The 20,468-nt window shown below is 33.5% G+C and overlaps 1 protein-coding gene across 7 annotated transcripts in view; it reads right to left on the minus strand.

Annotated features, from left to right (window-relative positions):
* Window positions 1-20,105, minus strand: part of PCDH15 (protocadherin related 15) — a gene marked incomplete at both ends in the record, with an annotated part of 718,913 nt that extends 698,808 nt beyond the window's left edge. For all 7 annotated transcript variants that reach the window (XM_081238611.1, XM_081238610.1, XM_081238609.1 and 4 more), the window contains one exon: window positions 20,015-20,105. In XM_081238611.1, the coding sequence (XP_081094737.1) occupies window positions 20,015-20,105 (91 nt within the window). The remainder of the gene's footprint in view (window positions 1-20,014) is intronic.
* Between the last annotated feature and the right edge of the window lie 363 nt (window positions 20,106-20,468).

Below are 20,468 nucleotides of genomic sequence, written 5' to 3' on the forward strand. Positions count from 1 at the left end.
TTTTAATAGAACATGAAAATGTTAACTAATAAAATAAGGTGTATAGAGAAAGGAGCTAACGAGTAGAATCAATAGAACTAATATACAGAATAGGTCTATATATTTGAGAGATAGTAGAGAAAGGAAATCCAGGTTGCTTCTCAAAATTTGGCTTGAGCAATTAGGTAGAAGGTGGATAGATAAGGGAGTGTGGGGGGAATAATGATTATTTAATTTTATAGATTAGATTGAATACCTATAGGACAATATCAAATGGTCAAAAATAAGCCAAAATAATTTTACATTAAAGAAGTCTAATACACTCAACTCACAAAGCTTTATAGTGGATTGTGTATCAATTGTATTGATTTTATTCCTTCAATTTTCACTGTATTTCTTCAATTTTCTGTCATATTCCATAATTTATTTTGACTTAAAGGAATTGAAACTATCAGTAGAGTGGATAAGTACTGACATATTACCTGTTCTAAGAAAACAACTAAAAATATAATGCTCCATATTACTTTATCAGTTATTTACATGTGCATTCATTCAAAGAAAAATTATATGGTCAATACGTACTCAAACAACATTCGGTACAACTAAATTTTAACATATTCCAATAATTAGAAAAGGTTCACTTATGATATTATTGTGGGAATTCAAGCTAAAAGAGGCATAAAATTACATCCATTTTTGCTAGCGGCTGTCATACAATTATTACTGGGTTGCCCCCGTCTATCACAGCATTTTGTACGAGTTATGAGCAATGGGGAATGAATATTCTGAACTCAATAACTGAGCATTCGGCACACTAGCCTTTCAAGACAGGGCTTTAAGACTGCATATTTAAGTGATAAAGAGAAAATATTATGTGGAAGTTCCTTTTGAGGATTCACATGTATTTTCTTCTTGCACACCTATAAATTCATCTGACACAAGTTCTTCCATTATTCATTTCTTCAATTATTAATTTCTCATCTACCTCAAAGAAGCAGGTTAAAAGTAAAATCATAATTTTATTTTCTCTTCATTTATACTATATCTAATTGGGTGTGTAATACAGTCTTAGATAATAGTATATAATTTTATTATAATTGAATTTTATTTAACATTAGTGTGAAAAATGTTGACTCATTTATTTCTTTAGTTAGAAATAAACAATGCCATATTTTGGGGTCTTAAAACTAAGCCTCTATTCTCTAGAACACTAAAATGCATGAGTTAACCCACATTAGTTGAAATGTGAACTACATTAAAACTCCATCTTCTTAATCAGGATGAAGCTGAGGTATTTTAGTTTCTAAACCATTAAAATCTTCATGAACAATTTTCTGTGAAAGCATTTATTGCTGGTACAGTTGATTCATAGTTATACACTGGGTTCCACTAGCTACCTGTTCTGATATTCACTGTCATAAGCACAGGAAAATTTAGAAACAATCAGTGGTTTATACATTGACTGCACATAGTAGTATCTTGCAAAATTAAGTTATTTGAAAAATACTTCGCCTGGAGCTATTACAGGGTGCATGTTTAAGACATTTAAAAATTTTTTAAAGCCTAATTAAAATTAAAATGTTTAGAATATGAAGAGCCATAAGGTAATAAAGCTTTTTTTTTTTGGCTGGAAATATGTTAATTAATTTTATAATACTGTTTCTCTATAGAGATATTTGTGTAGGTGTTTGGCTGCTTAAAACAGGGTAAATAAATTAATTATAATTCTCTAAATGTAATTTGGCATAAGCCAACTTTCAAACCCGGGGTTTACAGTGAAGGAACAAAAGAGAGAAGAGAAATATGGTGAAAAGATTTAGAAAGATTTGTCTAGAGTTTACTTGATATTTTAAAAGTGTAAATATTAAGAATATTACAAAAAAAAACTGCTGGTGATCTTGAGTTTGTTATCTGATGACAAATTACATACATTAAAAGTGTCAAAGGAAACAAAGCTGGACATGTTAAAAAGGACCAGACATATTTTATTCAGACTACTGCAGTATGGGAGAAAGACTTCAGGAACTGGGCTCAAGTCTGCTGAAACAAAAGGCAGCAGGCTTTTTCAATGCTGAGGTATGCTAAAGGAAAAATACCAAAGGACTTTAAGGGGTGGCCAATGTGCCTAGGCCACCTGGGTTTGTTAACTGGCACTTATCAAAGTCAGGCTCCTACCCTCCAGCAGAGCCTAGGAGACAGGGCCCCTATCTTTCTTGATGATCAAATTTCAAAGGGTCCTTGAGAATGGTATTCCTAGGTTGTAGAAGATGTATCTCAAAGGGACAGAAAAGTATTTACAATTGCATGTTTCCTAAAGTAAATGCTCTAAGAAGAGATAGGTCAGACATCTTTAGTCAGGTTTTGGCTGGAACAAACAATAAATTCTTTCAGCAGTGTTGAGCTTTCTCAGACAGACATTTAAGGGGCTGCCCCAAAATCAGATCAAAAGGAGAGTAGTCACACATTTATTAATCACTTAGCTGAAATTTCCAAATCCAAAAATATGCCACAGATTCTAAACTCAGACCTGGATCCCGCCTCAAAAGGATTTGGTCTGTTAAGTTCCAAGAAGAAATATTAATACAGTTTTTTGGGGGAGGTGTGTATACTTATAGGTCAACTAGGATAGGCACTAGATGGTCTGTACTCTCACTAATGGGAATATTGAAAAGGAAGCAGGGAATGAAAAGTATATTCTCGCTTGTAGAGATAAAATTACAACACCATGAGAAGCTCTGCTTACTTGACTGCAGCCTGAGTTTAGACTCCTTGGAGTCTCTGTGATCACCAAGGTTTTAGAAAATAAGAATTATATATAAGTCAATTATGTCTCTCACCCAAGGCTAATGAATATATTCACTGTGAGAAGATCTCTCAACAATAAAGAAAAACTGAATCTAAATCACAAAAAAGAGTTTAGGCATGTAGAGAGAGTTTATGAAAATTTACAAGCAAACAGCCAGACAATCTATGAGTCCATGCAACCTCTGATATTCCAAGACACTCACACACCAGCCATGCATCTATCTCCTGCTCTGAGAGCCATTCCTCAGAATCACAGATCCCTTCCACACTTTTACTGTCCTGATGTCCACAGCCAAATGACTAAGATTAATTCATGAGGGCTCCGCACCCACAGACATTTGTATCAATCAAGGACAAAAACAATACTGCATTTCAAGAGAATGGAATTTTTTGCAAATGAAACTATGAGACCTGGACACTGTTTCTATACTTAGGAATGCTATTTATATGCTCTGTCGAATAGCAAACTTAAAATTATGTAAACAATTAAAATCTCAAAATGTTCCTTCAGAGGTGTCAACGGCAGTTCCACTTTGTTATAGCTATGGAAAATAAAGAATATTTTACTAACTTTACTTCTTGAAGGTTATATAAGTCCCTGGAAATATTTCATTTTATCCAAAAATATACAATTTCATTTGTAAAATGGAGAATTATTTATCCATTAATATAAGAGATAGCTGTGTTCTCAGTGTATGAGCTAGGGCTCTATAAAGTTTCTTAAAAAAGGATGAGGAGAATGGAAATCAAAATGAAAAACAGGAAAAGAGATTAAAAAGAAAATTTATATGTTTGGTTTTAACTATGGTAATTAAGACAGTTAATTTGAAGGATGCTTTTGCATATATGATAATTCCCAACTGCTTCAGCTGTGGATATACTAAAACAAACATTTGAACTTCAGTGAAATAGAAAAGACACATGATTAGGCTTCTTTACAATTATAAAACAGCAGTTCATTCTTCTCTACACTCCTAAAATACCATGTACTACCTTGCATCACTACTTTCGATAAGAAGCCCAAAACAAAGAATTTTTTTTTAAGTGGATTCCTAAGTGTATGTGCCTCTTTAAGCAGATAAAGATTTCCAGCCATGAACTCACAACTGAACTCATGGGTAGATGTAATCATTCACCAGAATTTTACAATTATCTTTTCCTTGCTAAAATCTATCAGTCAATCACATGTGTGCCTAAACAATAAACTATTTAGTTTTGCCTGTTTTTAAAATATATAAAAATGATCTTATAAAGAAATAAATCATTCCAGGACTTGCTTCTCTGAGTCATAGGGAAGGCAAAGCTGGAATGAAAATAATTATTTAAGAAATTCATGTAAAACTATACTTATTTAGCTGAGCTTTCCTTTAACAATTTAAGTAATAAGAAACAGTTCCAGGCAAAAAACGGTGAAGGGTTTATGTTTAATGTCTCTGGATTTATCATTCTAAAACATATATATCTCCATATACTGGGAAATTTTCTAATCTTTCTCTCAACAAAATTTACCCATTCTATGTGGTATTTTGTCACAGCTCTGTTACACAAGTAGAATTCATTTAAATATAAGTACTATTATTTGAAATCTTATATTATATCTCATTTAATAAAAGTTTTATTAGTTAGAATAGGAAGAGGTATGCTGTGGTAACAAATAAAAAATATATGAGGCTTAAGACAACAAAATGTATATATTCTTGGTCATTCTCCATGTCCAAATGCAGGTTGGCAGTGGTGAATGATGACACACTCAGCAGAGAGAAGATAATGTGGTGAATTATACACTGGCTCTTAAAGTTTTCATTCAGAGGTGGCCTATATAACTTCACTTTAAATCACAAATAATATAGTTGTGCATCACTTAAAAAACAAAAACCTCACAGAAGTGCAATCCTATATTGTACCTCTAAGAACAAGAAATATTTGGTAATAGATCTAATGATTAACCTCTCTGGAAAAAAAGATTTTGAGAGAGTCGTTACTAACATTTGTGAAACAGGGAAACCGAAGCTTAAAGAGATAAAGTTAATTGACATAAAGTCATTAAACGAGTAATTCTAAGAATCAAATATTAATTTGTTTCCAAAGCCCTTTTCCCCCATTGTTAACATTTTTAATTGGATCTTAAAGGCATTTTATTAAACTAATCATAAATAGTTTATTATACTCTATCATCATTAACAAGTTAATGGTGCTTTTCTTAAAAGGTTTTTATTTATATAATGTAATAAACATTACCAATTTGCTTAATCCAAGAACTACAGTATTACCAATTAAGCTGCATCTGCACACACCTCTCTAGTTTCTCATCCCCCTGCCTCTCCACCACCAGAGGTAATCACTCTCTCAGATGCCAGAAAAGGTCATCCTTATAAGCAGACCTTTTCAAGGACAGGAGTCTCAGGTCTCTTTTCTGCACACAGTATAACTAAATTGCATTTAATTTGGATATATCACATTTTCCCTTGGGATCTGAAATTTATGTTATGAATAATGTTGGCAAATCATGAAGATATCTTAACCACATATTATCAAGAAGTCACATGTGGTAAAAAATACAGTGTGTACAATGTGCTTAAAGATTTTTACACAGTGAAATGTTTTGAAATGTACAAAACAGGAAGAAGAGGGAAAAGAGCAAATTTGATAGATGAACCTGGGTAAGGTTGCCAGGTTACAGCCTAGCATCACTATTCAACTTTTTAGAATTAATAACTGGAATGACAGAAATATACGAAGAGGCCCAAATCTATACAATGTAATATTTTTAAAGCCCTCAGTTGTATAACTTGGTAATAAGAAACTTAAATCCCCAAATGTTATAGTCCTTCTGTTTTTTAATATTAGGAAACAGGGCTATGTATATTTGTGTTTGTTTCATCCAAAATCATGTAAAAAATAAACCATGGATATATGGAGACATACTGATGGTAAAACATAAGTACTTCATTAAACTGTGACCCTCCCAAGTATATAAAAGTCTTTCAAAACTTAATGTCATAGCATCTGCTATTTCCTTTGTGCTATTTTTCTTCCTTCTGTCATATATGCCTCTGCCTATCCTACTCCTATTCAAGACATGGGTATTAATGACACACAGTACTTCCTGACAACTGTAGGACTGTGATGCAACTTTGAGAGCAGAGGATCAATAAGTGAGACCAGTTATATAAGATTATTTTGTGAAAAGGATATCCCAGGAATAGCAGGGGTAAAATTTGAGAAGACATAAACTTCAGCTATTCTACCAACAAGCTGAAGAGAAATTTACTCCCACTATCTGGGACAGAGTTTCCTTATCTCTCACATAAAAAGAAAAACTTTAAAGGAATTCTTTAATAAGAGATTCTTGTACTAAGCTTATTAGTCAAGTAAACCTAGGCGTTGTCCACATACCAGGTCCTCATCTGCTTCAGACATTCAAAAATTTAATATTCCCTGTGCTGTCCATGGTGCTGAAAAGAAAACAGGCTAAATATGTCCTGAAACTTTATTGTTTCAATATCATATTTATTGAGCTCATGACACACACCAGATAATTTACTATACCCCCTGAGATAAACAGAATAATAGCTCCCAAAAGATTCCCACATCTCAATTCTCAGAACCTATGAATATATTACACCACATGACAAGGGACAATTAATATTTCACCTAAAATTGTCAGCTCATCATCTGACTTTATGATAAAGAGATTATCCTGGATTATCCAGATTATTTCAGGTCCTTAAAAAATGGAAACCTAAAGCAGAATAATTTAGAGTCAGAGGGAAATGTGATTATGGAAGAAGCGAGAGTGATGTGCTGTAAGAAAAACTCATCTGACTGTTACTAATTTTAAAGGTGGAGGAAAGACCATTAGCCAAGGAAAGTGGGCAGTTTCTAGAAGATAGAAAAGATAAGAAAATGTATTCTCCCTTAGACCTCAGGAAAAAAACACAGCCTTGTCCACACCTTGATTTTAGGTCAATGTGATTTGTGTCATACAGAACTATAAGAATAAAGTTGTGCTGTTTTATGCCACATATTTTGTGGTGATTTGTTACAAAATCAATAGAAAACTAACACATCCTTTAAATATTTTACAGCATAGTTATGGACATAGACATGAAAACTCATAAAGCTGTCAAAGTGGCATTCACAGAATATTATGAGAACACAGACTAGCTAACTAAATCATTCTGGAATTAGCCACATTAAATTGTTTTTTTAAAGAATAGTTCTAAGTTGAGTCTTGAATATCATTGGCTGATATTCCTTCTAGTTTTCTTTTTCTGGGAATATATTTTGCTTTGTATATTCAAAAGAACTCCCATGGAATTGATATTTAATAAATGATCTCTAACAAAAATCTTAGTTTGAATTTCAATCTTAGAAATATAGAGAATAAACTGAAATTTTTTCCAAGTTCACTATCATTGGGAAGGAAATCAGATGGCATCTCCTTTAAAATGTTCCTCATCTGATAATAGAAGGAAGCTTCGGAGGTTTTAAAATATGTGTGTGCATCCTGGTAATTTTTATATTATGAGAATGAAAATGCACTCTGGAAAATTTTTTCCTTTTTTCTACAATACTATCCCAATTCTTTTCTGTAACCAGGGAGGCTAAAAGTCCAGTTAAAATTACTTTATAAAAGTAGACCCATCAGTTAGAAATATGAAGTAACTAGAGCCAAGAAGATGTTTATTGTGCTTTCTAGAATTTAAATTAGCTAAAGCAAGGCAGAAAGATAACAAAAGTTGAGCAAGTGTTGAGAGGCAGAGAGACAGAAAGAAGACAAGACAAAGAAGCAGGAGAGAGAGATACAATTAGAAAGAAAGACGGAGTTGGGTGAAACATATTAAAAAATGAGAAGAATAAAGTGATAAGAGAAGCATACACATATAAGTGAAGAAAGATAAATAAGAAGGAATTAAAGGAAGTTCCTTTGTAAAAAAAATGAAACTAATATAAATTCAGAAAAACTTGAAGGAGGTAGAGAAAATAAGAGATAGGAGAAAATGGAAAAGGTATAGATTCCAAACGGTTACTGAGCTTCTTTTCTATGCCAGACACCACTAATAAATGTGGCTGAAAATTTCACAGGCTAAGTGGGCAGAAAATCATACAAAGAATTATAGTACGCAGAAGTAATTATGTAGAAGGTATAGTGATTGTTCTAAGAAGTTGTCAGTTCAGTATACAGTGTGTGATAGTGTGTTTGGGCTCTGTGTGTGTGTGTTTGTGTAAATGTTTTCAGATAAAGGAAACCTAAAGAAATACTGATTAATGATGATGTAACAGTGTCTATCTTACTTTAATTTGAAAATAGTAATAATTATTATAATATACCAAAAATATGTTTTTATCATTTCCTATATGTTAGAAAGCATGCTAAACAATTGACATACATACCATCAGTTAATCCTAATAGTAATCAAATCAAAGTTGCTATTATCCTTCTTTAACAGATGGAGATCTAAGTCATAGAGAGATTATATAACTTACCAAAAATCATATACTGATTTTGCCAGGATTTGAACAAAGTCTGATTCCAAAGCTCATGCTTTAACTATTGTGCCATAGATAATCTTTCATATCCACATACTACCAATGCTTTATCATCTATTAATCCTCTCATGTTCCCTTTTGCTTTGACTGTACATATGAATTTATATGTATCAGATTTAAATCTATCATAGCTCCTCATTCATTTTCCAAGTAGCTCTAAGTATCTCATCCTTTAAATCTTTCTTCCACTAACTACAATTGATACAGACTTTAGTACAGTTCTAGGCAGGCAGCATAAATGCCATTCTTTTAACTTCAGCCTCTCACAATCTATATGCAGTACATTGATTTATACTTGTAATCCCTTTTGCTCATGTTTCATATGAACCAGGCAGTAACATTCATTAGGTCAAGAAATGTATCTTAGTCATATTTTCAGCCCCAAAATTTAGCACAAAACTGGCATATGGTAAATGCTAATAAACATATATTGAATAAATGAACATATAATAGAAATTGATCAAAGCTTCCATCATTCTCCTAAGGTTCCATGGATTAGGGTCCATATTATTGTACTTTCATGAGTTCTGTAGCACTTTGTACTAAGGCTATAAAATACAGTGGTTAAGAATATGGCAGCTTGAGCCAGGCTGCCTGAGCTAGGATCATGGCTCTTAGACGCAGGAGCTATATGACATTAAGCAAGATAGCTTGATATCTTTAAAGTTTCAGTTTCTTCATCTGGAAAACGGGAATAATAATAGAATTTATCTCACAGGGTTTTACTGAAGATTAAATAGATTAAATAAGATAATACATACTTTGCTGAACATTCCTTTCTTCTTGCTCTACTAGAAATCTGGGTCTTCCAAAAGATGCTATTTTTCTGTAGGTCTCTCAGGGCCTCACAGGGGTGGTGGTTGTTTTATCATATCCTTATATCACTAGGACCTGAGGTGGGGCATGTGTTGTTGAAACTTACTCCTATTTCCCTATTATTACTGCCACCCTATTAAAAAGAGAAGAAGAAAGAAAAAAAAAGGAAAAAAGAAACTATATATATTCAAACTCCCTGCATTTCTTCTTCCTCCACCCTCTCTTAAAACCACTCCAAACTTTCGCCTTCAACATTGCACCGAACTATTCCTGTCAATGCCACAAATGAGCACTACATTGCTAATTCGATAATCAGTTCTCATACTTCCTCTTACTTGATCAGACTTGACACAGCTGATCACTTTCTCCTTTAGATGTCTTCTTCCTTTGGCTTTTAGTAAACCACGCTCTTCTGGTTTTCTTCTCATTAACTGTCTCTATATATTAATATTCTTCCTCATCTAAGATGATGGTTCTACCTCATTTTCCTGGACAGTATGATCAATGTTTTTATGGCTCAGTTCTAGCCACATTTATTCCTTTGATGAGGTAAGTCATTCAGTCTCCCCTGATGGTTAGACCAAATATATTGATATCAAACTTTAAATGCTATCTTTTTCGTCTTCTCTATATCCAACACACCAGCAAACTCTGTTGGTTATACCTTAAAAATGCATTCATAGTCATCTATTTTTACCACTTCTCTCATGAAAACCTGGTCTAAGCTATCTTTATTTTCTGCCTGGAATATTGTTAATACATTTCCCACTGGTCACCTTGAACTTAACTGATGATTCTCAACATAAGGGTCAAAGCAATTTTGTTAAAACTTGTGTGAAATCATTTCACTCTTCTGCTTGAAACACTCCAGTAGATTTCCTTCTCACTCAGAGAAAAAGACAATGTCCTTACAATTGCCCACAAGGCCTGTGCAATCTTCCTCCACCCATCCTACCTCTCTGATCTTATCTCTGTCCCCTCTCCCTCACTCTGCTCAACATTTCACCCACCATAACTTGCTTGCAATTGTGTTTCTCAAGTACATTAGCCATGTCCCTATCTCAAGTCCCTTTCACTCAGTATTCCCTCTGTTTTCAATGCTCTTCTAGGAATCTACAGAGATTTCCCATAATCGTCTTAGAAACTTTGCTCCAAGGGTACTTCTCAGTAAGTTCTTCCCATACTTTCCTATTTAAAATTGTATTCCCCTAAGTATCCCTTTTTCCTGCTTTATTTTTTGATATAACCCCTTTCACATACTAACATACTACATAATTTTCTTAGTGATTTGGATTACTTTCTGTCTCCCTCCAATGTAAAGCAAACCCCATAAAAATAAGGATTTTTTTTGGTCTATTTTGTTGTTTGCTATATACATAGAATAAGGCTTGACACCTAGTGGCCACTTAAAAATATTTGTATAAAACTATGTAAGCTTGTGTAACTGAAATGCAATGATACATATATCATGTATATTATGTATAAATATACAATGTGAGTAGAGGAGAGTGTGTACTATATGTAAGCTATTTGGCACATAGAAATAACTCATTAAATATTAGCTATAATTGTTAGAAAATTTATGTGTACATAATAGACATTACATATGCTTACTGTACCTGAAGAATGAATGAATAAAAATAATCAATGTAATGTATTATTCATGTTACCTTAAAATGCTGTAGTTTTCCCCCTATGGGAATACCATCAGAATTGTATTATTCATGTATTATTCATGTTACCTTAAAATGCTGTAGTTTTTCCCCTATGGGAATACCATCAGAATTGCATTCTAGGTATCCAGCAGAGCAACAATGGCCAAATCCTGGATATAACCACATAAAGTATTGATGACTGAGTTAGTATTGTCCTTTTCACACATTATCTAAGTTTAAGCCTGAACAGCTCTCATCAGTATTCCAACCGTTCAATAAAGACACTTAATAAACTCAGAGTAGCTGAACAGTCATCACTGAGATGTCTAATTGAGCAGCCCTGAGGGGCAGTATAGGATCCTACAAGAGTAGGGAAGATTAGTATCTCAAACAGAGCGACTGATGTCAGGAACAATTGCTGCAGTGTGATCCACCAGAATTTTGAACAAAATGCCCAGAACAGCAGCTAATAATCAGAAAAAGACAGAAAACACACCTGAAGAGAGGAAAGATTCAATTTGAGTTTTCTACAAAGACTTTTCTAAATGCTGCCCTATAATGGGATAAACATTGAGTTTCTAAAGAAAAAAAAATTATATGTAATTTACCTAAACTCTGTTTTCCTGCAGAATGCTAAAAAGAATGCTGTGTGTAATACGTCCATAGCACAGGTAATTTACTGATTGCTTTGGTCCCTATGTTAATGTTGAGCAGTATTGTATAAATCAAAGTCTTACTAAATATGTTTTTGAATTGCTGTTTGAACTCCAACTACTATCCTCAAAGCTTACCTTCTTGCTACTATATCATTAAAAAACACACTTCATCTCTCAATTCTATTTTTCTTTATACAAGGCTTACTTATTTAAATAACCACTAACTGGGTCATTCTGCCAGGTGCTGAGGGAAACAAAAGTAAATTAGACAGTCTCTGTCTTCAGGAATTTATAATCTAAACATAAAAACATTCATTATATGACAATATAAAGGGGAAGGTGGATATTAATTTTTTCCAGCTTCATTGAGGTCTAACTGACAAGCAAAAACTGTACATATTTAAGGTGCACAGTATATGGCTTGATACTTTACACATTATAAAATGATTGCCACAACCAGGTTAATTAACATATCCATCACCTCACATAGTTCCTTTTTTTTTAATGTGGTGAGAACACTGAAGATCTACTCTCTTAACAAATTTCAAGTATACAATACACAATACAGTATTATTAATTATAGTCACCATGTTGTACATTAGATCCCCAGAACTTATTCATTTTAAAACTAGATGTTTGTACCCTTTTACTGACTTCTCTGCACTTAATTCTGAATGAATATCATTAGTAACAACATCAAAGAATAATGAATAATTTAGTATCAAGGAATAAGTAGAATTTGAGTAAAATCTTCAGGAAAGGTTAAGATTTTGATGTCATAGTATAATAGCACAGTATGTAATTATTGCATGTAGAGCTGAGATAATGGGTTGGTTTCAGCTTTGCCACTCAATAGTGGGAGTAATGTCACACTGGGAAAGCAACTTAACCCTTCTGTGTCTCTGTAGTTTCCTGATCTATATCTGAGGCATAATAGTAGTGCAATGGTATGTGATCATTATGACAATCACAAGGACCTCATGGAGTTCTTGTGAAGATTAAAAAATATAATCTATATGAAGGGCTTTGTTAATAAATGCTAAATGAATGTTAGTGCTTATTGTAAAGAGAGGCTGTTTAGGGCTTCCCTGGTGGTGCAGTGATTGAGAGTCCGCCTGCCGATGCAGGGGACATGGGTTCATGCCCCTGTCCGGGAACGTCTCACATGCCGCGGAGCGGCTGGGCCCATGAACCATGGCCGCTGAGCCTGCACGTCTGGAGCCTGTGCTCCGCAATGGGAGAGGCCACAACAGTGAGAGACCCGTGTACCGAAAAAAAAAAAAAAAGAGGCTGTTTACACATAAAATACATATCAGTATGATTTACGATTTCAAGAAACTTGTTGAACATGTAGAAATGATGTCTGTGAAATTGTAGGAACACTTCTTAATAGTATATAAGAAAGCATTAGACACAATTCATTACAAAAACTGAGAACTGCAAGCAATCAAGAAATAGCTTTTAAGAATCGGAGAAAGAGAGAGAGAGAGAGATGTTGTTAACTGGAGTTCTATGAAGGAGATGAAATTACAAATAAGCCTTGGATAGATGGTGAACACAACCAAGTACATGTTGTTTTGTTACATTTGGATACTTTAATATCTAACCTTCCCTGAACAATGTCATAAAACAGCATATGCAATCCTCAGTTCTACACAGAGATATCTGTGTACGTCTTAAATCAGAACACCAATTGAGTATTCTTCAGTTTTTCTGAAATTTCCAGTTCCCTACCTTGAAAAATTAAAATTCATCTTACAAACATTTTCCAACTTTTTCCACAACAAATTCTTTAGCAGATTTTCCATTTGTATCCTCCCAAAACACATATGCTATACATAATTCTATAATTTTATAAATTACATTGTACTGACTATATACCTCATTTTTATACTTGAATGAAGCAACTGCCTCATTTTTGTTTCCCTAATATCTTTCCTGGAGTTGATATTCAATAAAATGCAAACCAAATAAATGTTCTATAGAAAAGTGAAAATGTGGACTAGAGAAAAAGTGACAGTATGTGCAGTGGATATGCAGTTAGATGAAAGCACTGTGAAAGAGAAGTTAGAGAAAATAGAACATGACCAAGGAGAGGACCTTGTTTAATTGTCAGAAAATATCCAAATTGGCTCATTATAGAATGACTCCTTATGGTAATATAAACAAGAGTGGGCAATTTCAAAATCACAGAATAGAAAAAGGTAGAATATTCACGAGAAAGATGATGTCTGATATATAGACAATCAGAAAAGTCAGTTTAAAGGAACACTGAGGAAAAGAAAGTTGCAAGAAAAGTAGATCAGTAATGTTGTTTGCTGAAACGCTAGAAAATTATAAGATTTGTCAAAAAAGTAGTCACTAGAGACCTTAGAGAGTGCAGTATCAGTACAGATGTGAGAAAACCCAAATTGCAGAGCTTAAGGGAATTGGTGAAGAAGTGATGGTAACAAGCACAGAGATTTAACAGGAGAAGATCCAACTAAGAAAAAACATTCTATTATGAGTTGTATAAGTCATTGATGACTCAGAGCCAGGCAAGTTTATAATTACATTTTTGTTCAATTCCAATTTCTATTAAAAACATTTAAAATGAATTCTGTCTTTTCACACAATTAGGATGTGAGCATTTTTCTTTTCAAAGGGTTCAAAAATGTTAGGTTGTTAGAACCAGAGAGGGAAGCATCCACCTTACTAGTTATCATTAATTGTATTGTATCACTTGGATAGTGAATTAGACCTTTTACTTCTTTCCCTGTCTCAACGGGACAAATGAGAGTATCTGAAATATCAGTATTTAGGTATTCTGAGTTACCTTGGAAGTAAACTTTTTGGGGGATATGGGTGTGGGTGTGGGTGTGTTAGCAGAGAGAGAATCTTCTAAGTACAATAACTGGTCTTCTGTTTCTCAGAGTTTATTTATTTACTTTTTGGACTCTAGCTCTCTGGCCTTCCAGGGTGTACAGATAGGCTTTACGGGAGCCTATTAGTAGAGTACACAAAAGCTACTGGAGTAATCCTTCTAGGCCCAAGGTCAGAGCCTAGAAAAGTGAAAAAAACTTCTTGTTGCCAAAACAAGAAAAGACATACGCTTTTTCAAACCTTTGCTCTGAAACAAATCCATTTTGGGTCTACAGGATCCACAAGATTACTCACCTTTGGGAAAGAGGAAAAAGGAAATTCAAGTGTGGATACAATCTAAAAATGAGGACACAGACAAGCTTTCATCTGGAGATGAAATTTAGAATGTTTAGGAAAGTTTTACTGGAGTAAGCATTGAAGGTGCTCTTTCTTGTCATACCATTCTAAATGTTCCATAATAATGCAATCCAGACAGTTTATATAAATCTTATAGCTTATAAAGCTTCAAGAAAAAAAAAAAAGACAAATACTCAGGATTTTAAATCAGCCTGTAGGGAAAACACAAAGTTACTCTTAAAACTTGAATTTAACCTCTCAGAATAAAAATACATTCTGTAAGATGGAATAAGTGAAAGGGTAGAGAAGGAAAGATGTCCATATTATATTAAGATTAAAATTTGCATAAAATATATGCTATATGTGGTTTTATTTTTGTCTAAAATGTGTGTTATCTATTATGTATGAGTGTGTACATGTATATTGCTCTATATCTCTCGATGTGTGCTGCCTTAATAAATCATATTTAAATGAAGGATTGAGAAGTTTCAGAGACAATTAAGTTCATTGAAAATTACTTAGGTATAGTCTCCAATAATCACCTTTAATTTAATTATAACTGAAACAGACTCAAAAGAAACTACTGCATTGTATTATGTTCAAAGAAATATAATGTTAACAAGAGGAAGATGACCTGCACTAAGCTTTGAAATAACAAACTCAAAAAATAAGAAATTTTACAAACATTTCCAGCATGATCCTGGGGAGACCATGAGTGTCCCACAAATAAAGTATTGCAGTCTATGAGGCAAGGATATTGTTATAACAGTGCCCTATGTGACAGTCTGTCATGGTCTGGACACATGAACCATTAAGATAATTTAACTCTTCTCACAGAGCTGTTAAGTTTACATAACCATTTCTTCTTAAGGTATCTAAAGGGGGGAAAATCTTTCTTGGAAACACAAGTGTTTCAGCTCATTGGGCAGTTATATTTTCCTTATAATGCTATTATTAACATTGTAATTTGCATGACTCTCTCTTTTAAGTTTAATTAGTATTAACCCAGTGGCATTCTACTTTGTGACCGGTTGATGCACCTGCTAAAAATGAAGTTTTCGGGCTTTAGTGTCAGACCTCAGAAGATTTTAGTCTCAGACCTTATAACATGGCTATCCCCTTAATTGACTGACATGTGCGTCTCATCACTGACCTTCCATGGATTAGATTACCTAACCTTCCATTAGATTACCTAACAAGCATGAAAATACACCTGGAAATGTTCCTCAAACTTCACTTATAGTTAGTTTCATTTGAATCAGTAAACTCTCCAAGGAAAGAATACAGTCATCAATACTTTTAAGAATAAAATATAATGTAACAAAGTTAAATCTTCGAGGTGTTCAGTAAATTTGGAGAGATATAAAGAAAGAACATACATATAGTGCACAAGAGCACAAAGTACTCATTGTACTTTATACATAAATTTATAAAAAGAAGCATAATTATTTATAAATAATTAGAAGTAATAATAGCAATAAAGATAAAAAGAAATTTTAGTGAACCTTGATCATATGTCAGGTACTGTGTGAAACTGCATAAAACTGAGTTTCGGATTGTTATCATTAATAAGGAAACTGAGCCTAAGGAAATTTTGTGACTTTCTGAGCTTATATACAGGATCCCTTCAGAAAGTTGTTCTGGTTGTGCGCTATATAAGGGTTCCATTCACATCATAGATATATGCTAGTTTACATAATAGCTCAAGGGCAAGAGGAAAGAGTTTTGTCTTCCAGGCTGAATGCTTGAGCAGCCAGGGAGAACCCTTTCTTTAAAAAAACTGATATTGGCTTTCATGATCTGCACACACAAGGGAATCTCTCTCTCTAACACACACATACACACACACTCATTGGCACACATACCCTTTTAAAACTCCTCTAATACTCTAATGCTCTGGTTCCAAGTTAGTTATAATGTTACGATACATTTTTTTAAAATAAATACTTCTCCTATCTGCTTATGGAAGTAATATCTACTCGATATGGCAATTTGGAAATGCAGAGGAAATAATAAAAAATGAAAATAAAACATACCCCTTAACTATATAACATTTTCCTTTCTTCCTCCCTTTGCCTCCCATTTATCAATCATTCATGAACTCAAAATCAAATCAAAATAAACAAAAACACAAACCCTGTGGACAACATGGTTTCTTTACCTCACTGTGAATAATATGTATAACAAGGAATATGTTTTTTATATCTTTTATCCCACACAACATACAATTTAGCAGATAGCCTTGCTTCCTCTGCTTCCCATGGCACCTCCTTTTCAGGCTCCCACACTCAATGTGGGATCAGGGCACATGTTCCCATTCCAATAAAGTTGTCAGGATTGATAATGCATTAAACTATAAGCTAAAATATCAGTCCTAATGCTCTCTTATTGGGAAGTGGGTAGCTACTATCAACTACAAATCAATTATGTTTTCCAATATTTTATCAGTTAGCTAAATTCCGACTTTAAAATGTAATATCATACTATAAATCTCATGTTATTAATGCATGCTTAAATATGTAGTCATCAAACAAATGAAATGCTCATTAAGGAATAGACCATCTGCAACTTTTATTACTGAACCTAAAACCTTACCCCAGCGATTTGAATGAGAAATATCAAAAGACTCAAAATTTAGCCCAAGTTCCCAAGTAAAAAAAAATAGTTGTAAAATATTGAAAATAACAATTATGCAATATACATTTCTTAGAAGCAGATTCACACATTTGGGTAATACTAGAATATTTCATTTCAGGTTTAAATTTTTATTGAATAAACAGTATTTTTTCCTTCCAACTGCCTTATGCCTAAGCAAGGAAATGCATAGGAAAAAAACAGGAAAGTGTTTTTAATTGCAAGTCCAGGAGAATTCTATGTTTTAACATAACAGTGACCTAAACTGTTATACTAATAGCCTTAGGGTAGTTTCAATTTTTTCTCCTTCATTTTCCTCTATCCGAAGCTTCTAACTATGTATGGAAATCAGTTGTCAACTATCAAAAGGGCTAATCCAACCAGTGGATTACCTATGGCAAAACTGCTTCTATTTTTCCTTGTTTTTCTCATATTTCTATCATGATTATGATTCTCACCATCGTCTTCTTTCAATCTAACCCATACCTGCATCCCCAAGCATTTGGATAAAAAAGTAGTTTCAAGAAATTCATATCACATATTCCAGTTAAGTGTTATTTTGTTTTTTAGCCATGCTTTGCTTACTCCTGATTTAATTCCTGCATAATGTGGGCTCAACTTTTATATGGATTTTAAAAAAGTAGTAACTATGAAAACCATTTTCATGAACAATAAAATAAAAGTGACGTCAGAGTCCCTAATTGAAGGAGACCAGAGAGAAGTAAAGACCTGAGGGCAACCTAGGGGAATGTGTTATTACATCTGGGAGCACGCTCATTGGAGGATGCAAGTACGGAAGGAATGCTGAAAAGCATATAAAGTTAAGAAATCTCTATAAAAACTACAGAAAATTTTTGTTTCTTTGCCACAGTTCCAGCCCCTTCAGTCTTCCTAAGTACTGAGCAACCTATCTCCAGGAGAGAACTGAAAAGGCTTTCTAACTGTGGCTGGAAGGAGGTCTTCCATGAGCGCAGTGAGGGGGCAGCCTCACTATAAAATGTAACTTGGCAGTTGTGAAGCTGCACTGTGCTTCAGAAAGTAACTACTCGATGGCCAACAGTGACCTGATAATCTTATTTTGGTGGCTATCTATACAAGCACATTTAGAGAGACCAAGAGCTGTAATTAGCTTATTAAAGAAACTAATTTATAGCATTATAAGTTAAACCAGGAGTGATTTCCTCTGATAACCTAAATTGCATTGCTAAAAAGTACAGGGTTTGTGAAAGTCTAATGTGAGCAATGACAGTGAATCCGTCCCTCTCAGTGTGAACACTAAATATGAATACAAATAGAATGCCTTATGGCATAAAGAAATACCAACACACTGATTTGTCATCTATTCTTGGGGCATGATTTAAAATGCATTCTTTTAACTTAAAGTCATGCTCTTTTAAGTTCCACTGATTTTTATTTTTGCTTCAAAGTAGCAGTTACATTATTTATTTCTTACTGCACTTTTAAATTTGTTGTTAGACTGGAGATTCACAATCTACATAAATGGCAATGACATGAACATTAAATTCAGATGCACTTGAAGTAAACACTGTGCTAATTAGCAGAACTTTTCAAGGGTTTAGGCTGTTGACTTTATGAAATAGCTGCTATTGTAAATTATTCTGCAAATCCCCAAAGAGACATGATATCCTAACTATGGAGGACTGAAAATGTCTTAATATGTACACAATTTGAACACTGTTTGGGAAAAAGTCAAATTAATCCATCTATCTTCAGATCATTCAGTTTAGCCAAACAAAGCACACACACACAAAATTCACAATCCTTGTTGCCTCTAAGAGCAACTAGGGAACATGGCAACAAGGGTAAGGAGATCGTTGTTCACCTGTGTACCCTGAATGCTGAACAAATGTCGAGTAAAAATAATAAAAAGTAATAAATAAATTAATAATAATAAAATAACAAACTCATTTTTCTTGAATATTCAACTTCTAGGTTGGGAAATTTTATCCACTTTTCTTCTCTTAAAGTATTACATATATAATTTCATTATGTAGTATATATATAATATATACATATACTCCACACTTTCATTATGTAGTACTCAAAGACAGATTCCTCCAATATTGAAATATCTAAGACAGGCACATTTGACCCACTGCAGATATAACATGTTAAATGGTCCCTACAGAGCTTGATGACAAATATATCTTTCTCAACTGACTGATTTACTCTTAAGAAATGACTTAGAAAATCTAATGCCAAGTTTTTTACATTTTTTTCACTCTTTCTAAATAAAATAGTGGGGGATGAAATAATGCAATCCCCAATTAAAGTGCTAACACTAAAATCACTTATGGCATCTACTTTTGACCCCTTCAGAGATTTTTGTCTCATAGGAAATTTTGGTATCTTTTACATTCCTAAGCTTGATCTAAGGCTACTGTTTGTACTTGTTCAACGATTGGCCAATAGAATTGAATTTTTAAAATAATAATTAAGCATTTGTTTAGTAAGTATAAGTAAATGTTCATTTAGAGACCTAGCACTGGATTTTCTACCATACTGCAATCCTTATTAAAAAAGCAAAGTTCATCGAATGCTACTTTTGTAAGTTTATTTTAATTAAGGAAAATTATTGTACAGGGTCACCAACCTTTAAAAATGAACTACAAATTAGCATTACTCATTCCTATGGTGTTTTTCACATTCCACTGAAATTCTGGCTAACTCTAAAGGTCAAAGTAAAAGCATCCTTACCATCATCATATTGGCCCAAGCAGACTGTGAAGAGACAGCAAAAGATAATCCCTGAAGCTAACCATTTCCAGAGATAAAACTGTTGGAACATCTTCAGTCAAATTCCACTCAAGGCTGATCTGAAATAACAAGAGGAAAAAAGGAACATTTGACAAGTTCATTAGTCTGTTATAGGTAAACACAACTGTCACAACATAGAAAAGCCTTAATGACTTCATAGTTACTTACCTGTGCCAAACTATCCTTTAACAAAGTAACACACTTGTTTAATGTGCTGGAACTTATCTACATGAATTTGCAGACAAGTCTCTAAGGAAAGACATCTTTTCATTATTTACTTTGTAAGCAAGTAAGTTGAGAACTTAACATACTAATGACACCAGAACCACATCTTTAAAATTGAGACCCTGTGAGTGAATCAAACGCCAATCAGTTTAACTCACTAAATTTATCT

Source organism: Mesoplodon bidens, assembly GCF_964165515.1.
Source record: "Mesoplodon bidens genome assembly, chromosome: 1".
In the NCBI taxonomy this organism is placed as follows: domain Eukaryota; kingdom Metazoa; phylum Chordata; class Mammalia; order Artiodactyla; family Ziphiidae; genus Mesoplodon; species Mesoplodon bidens.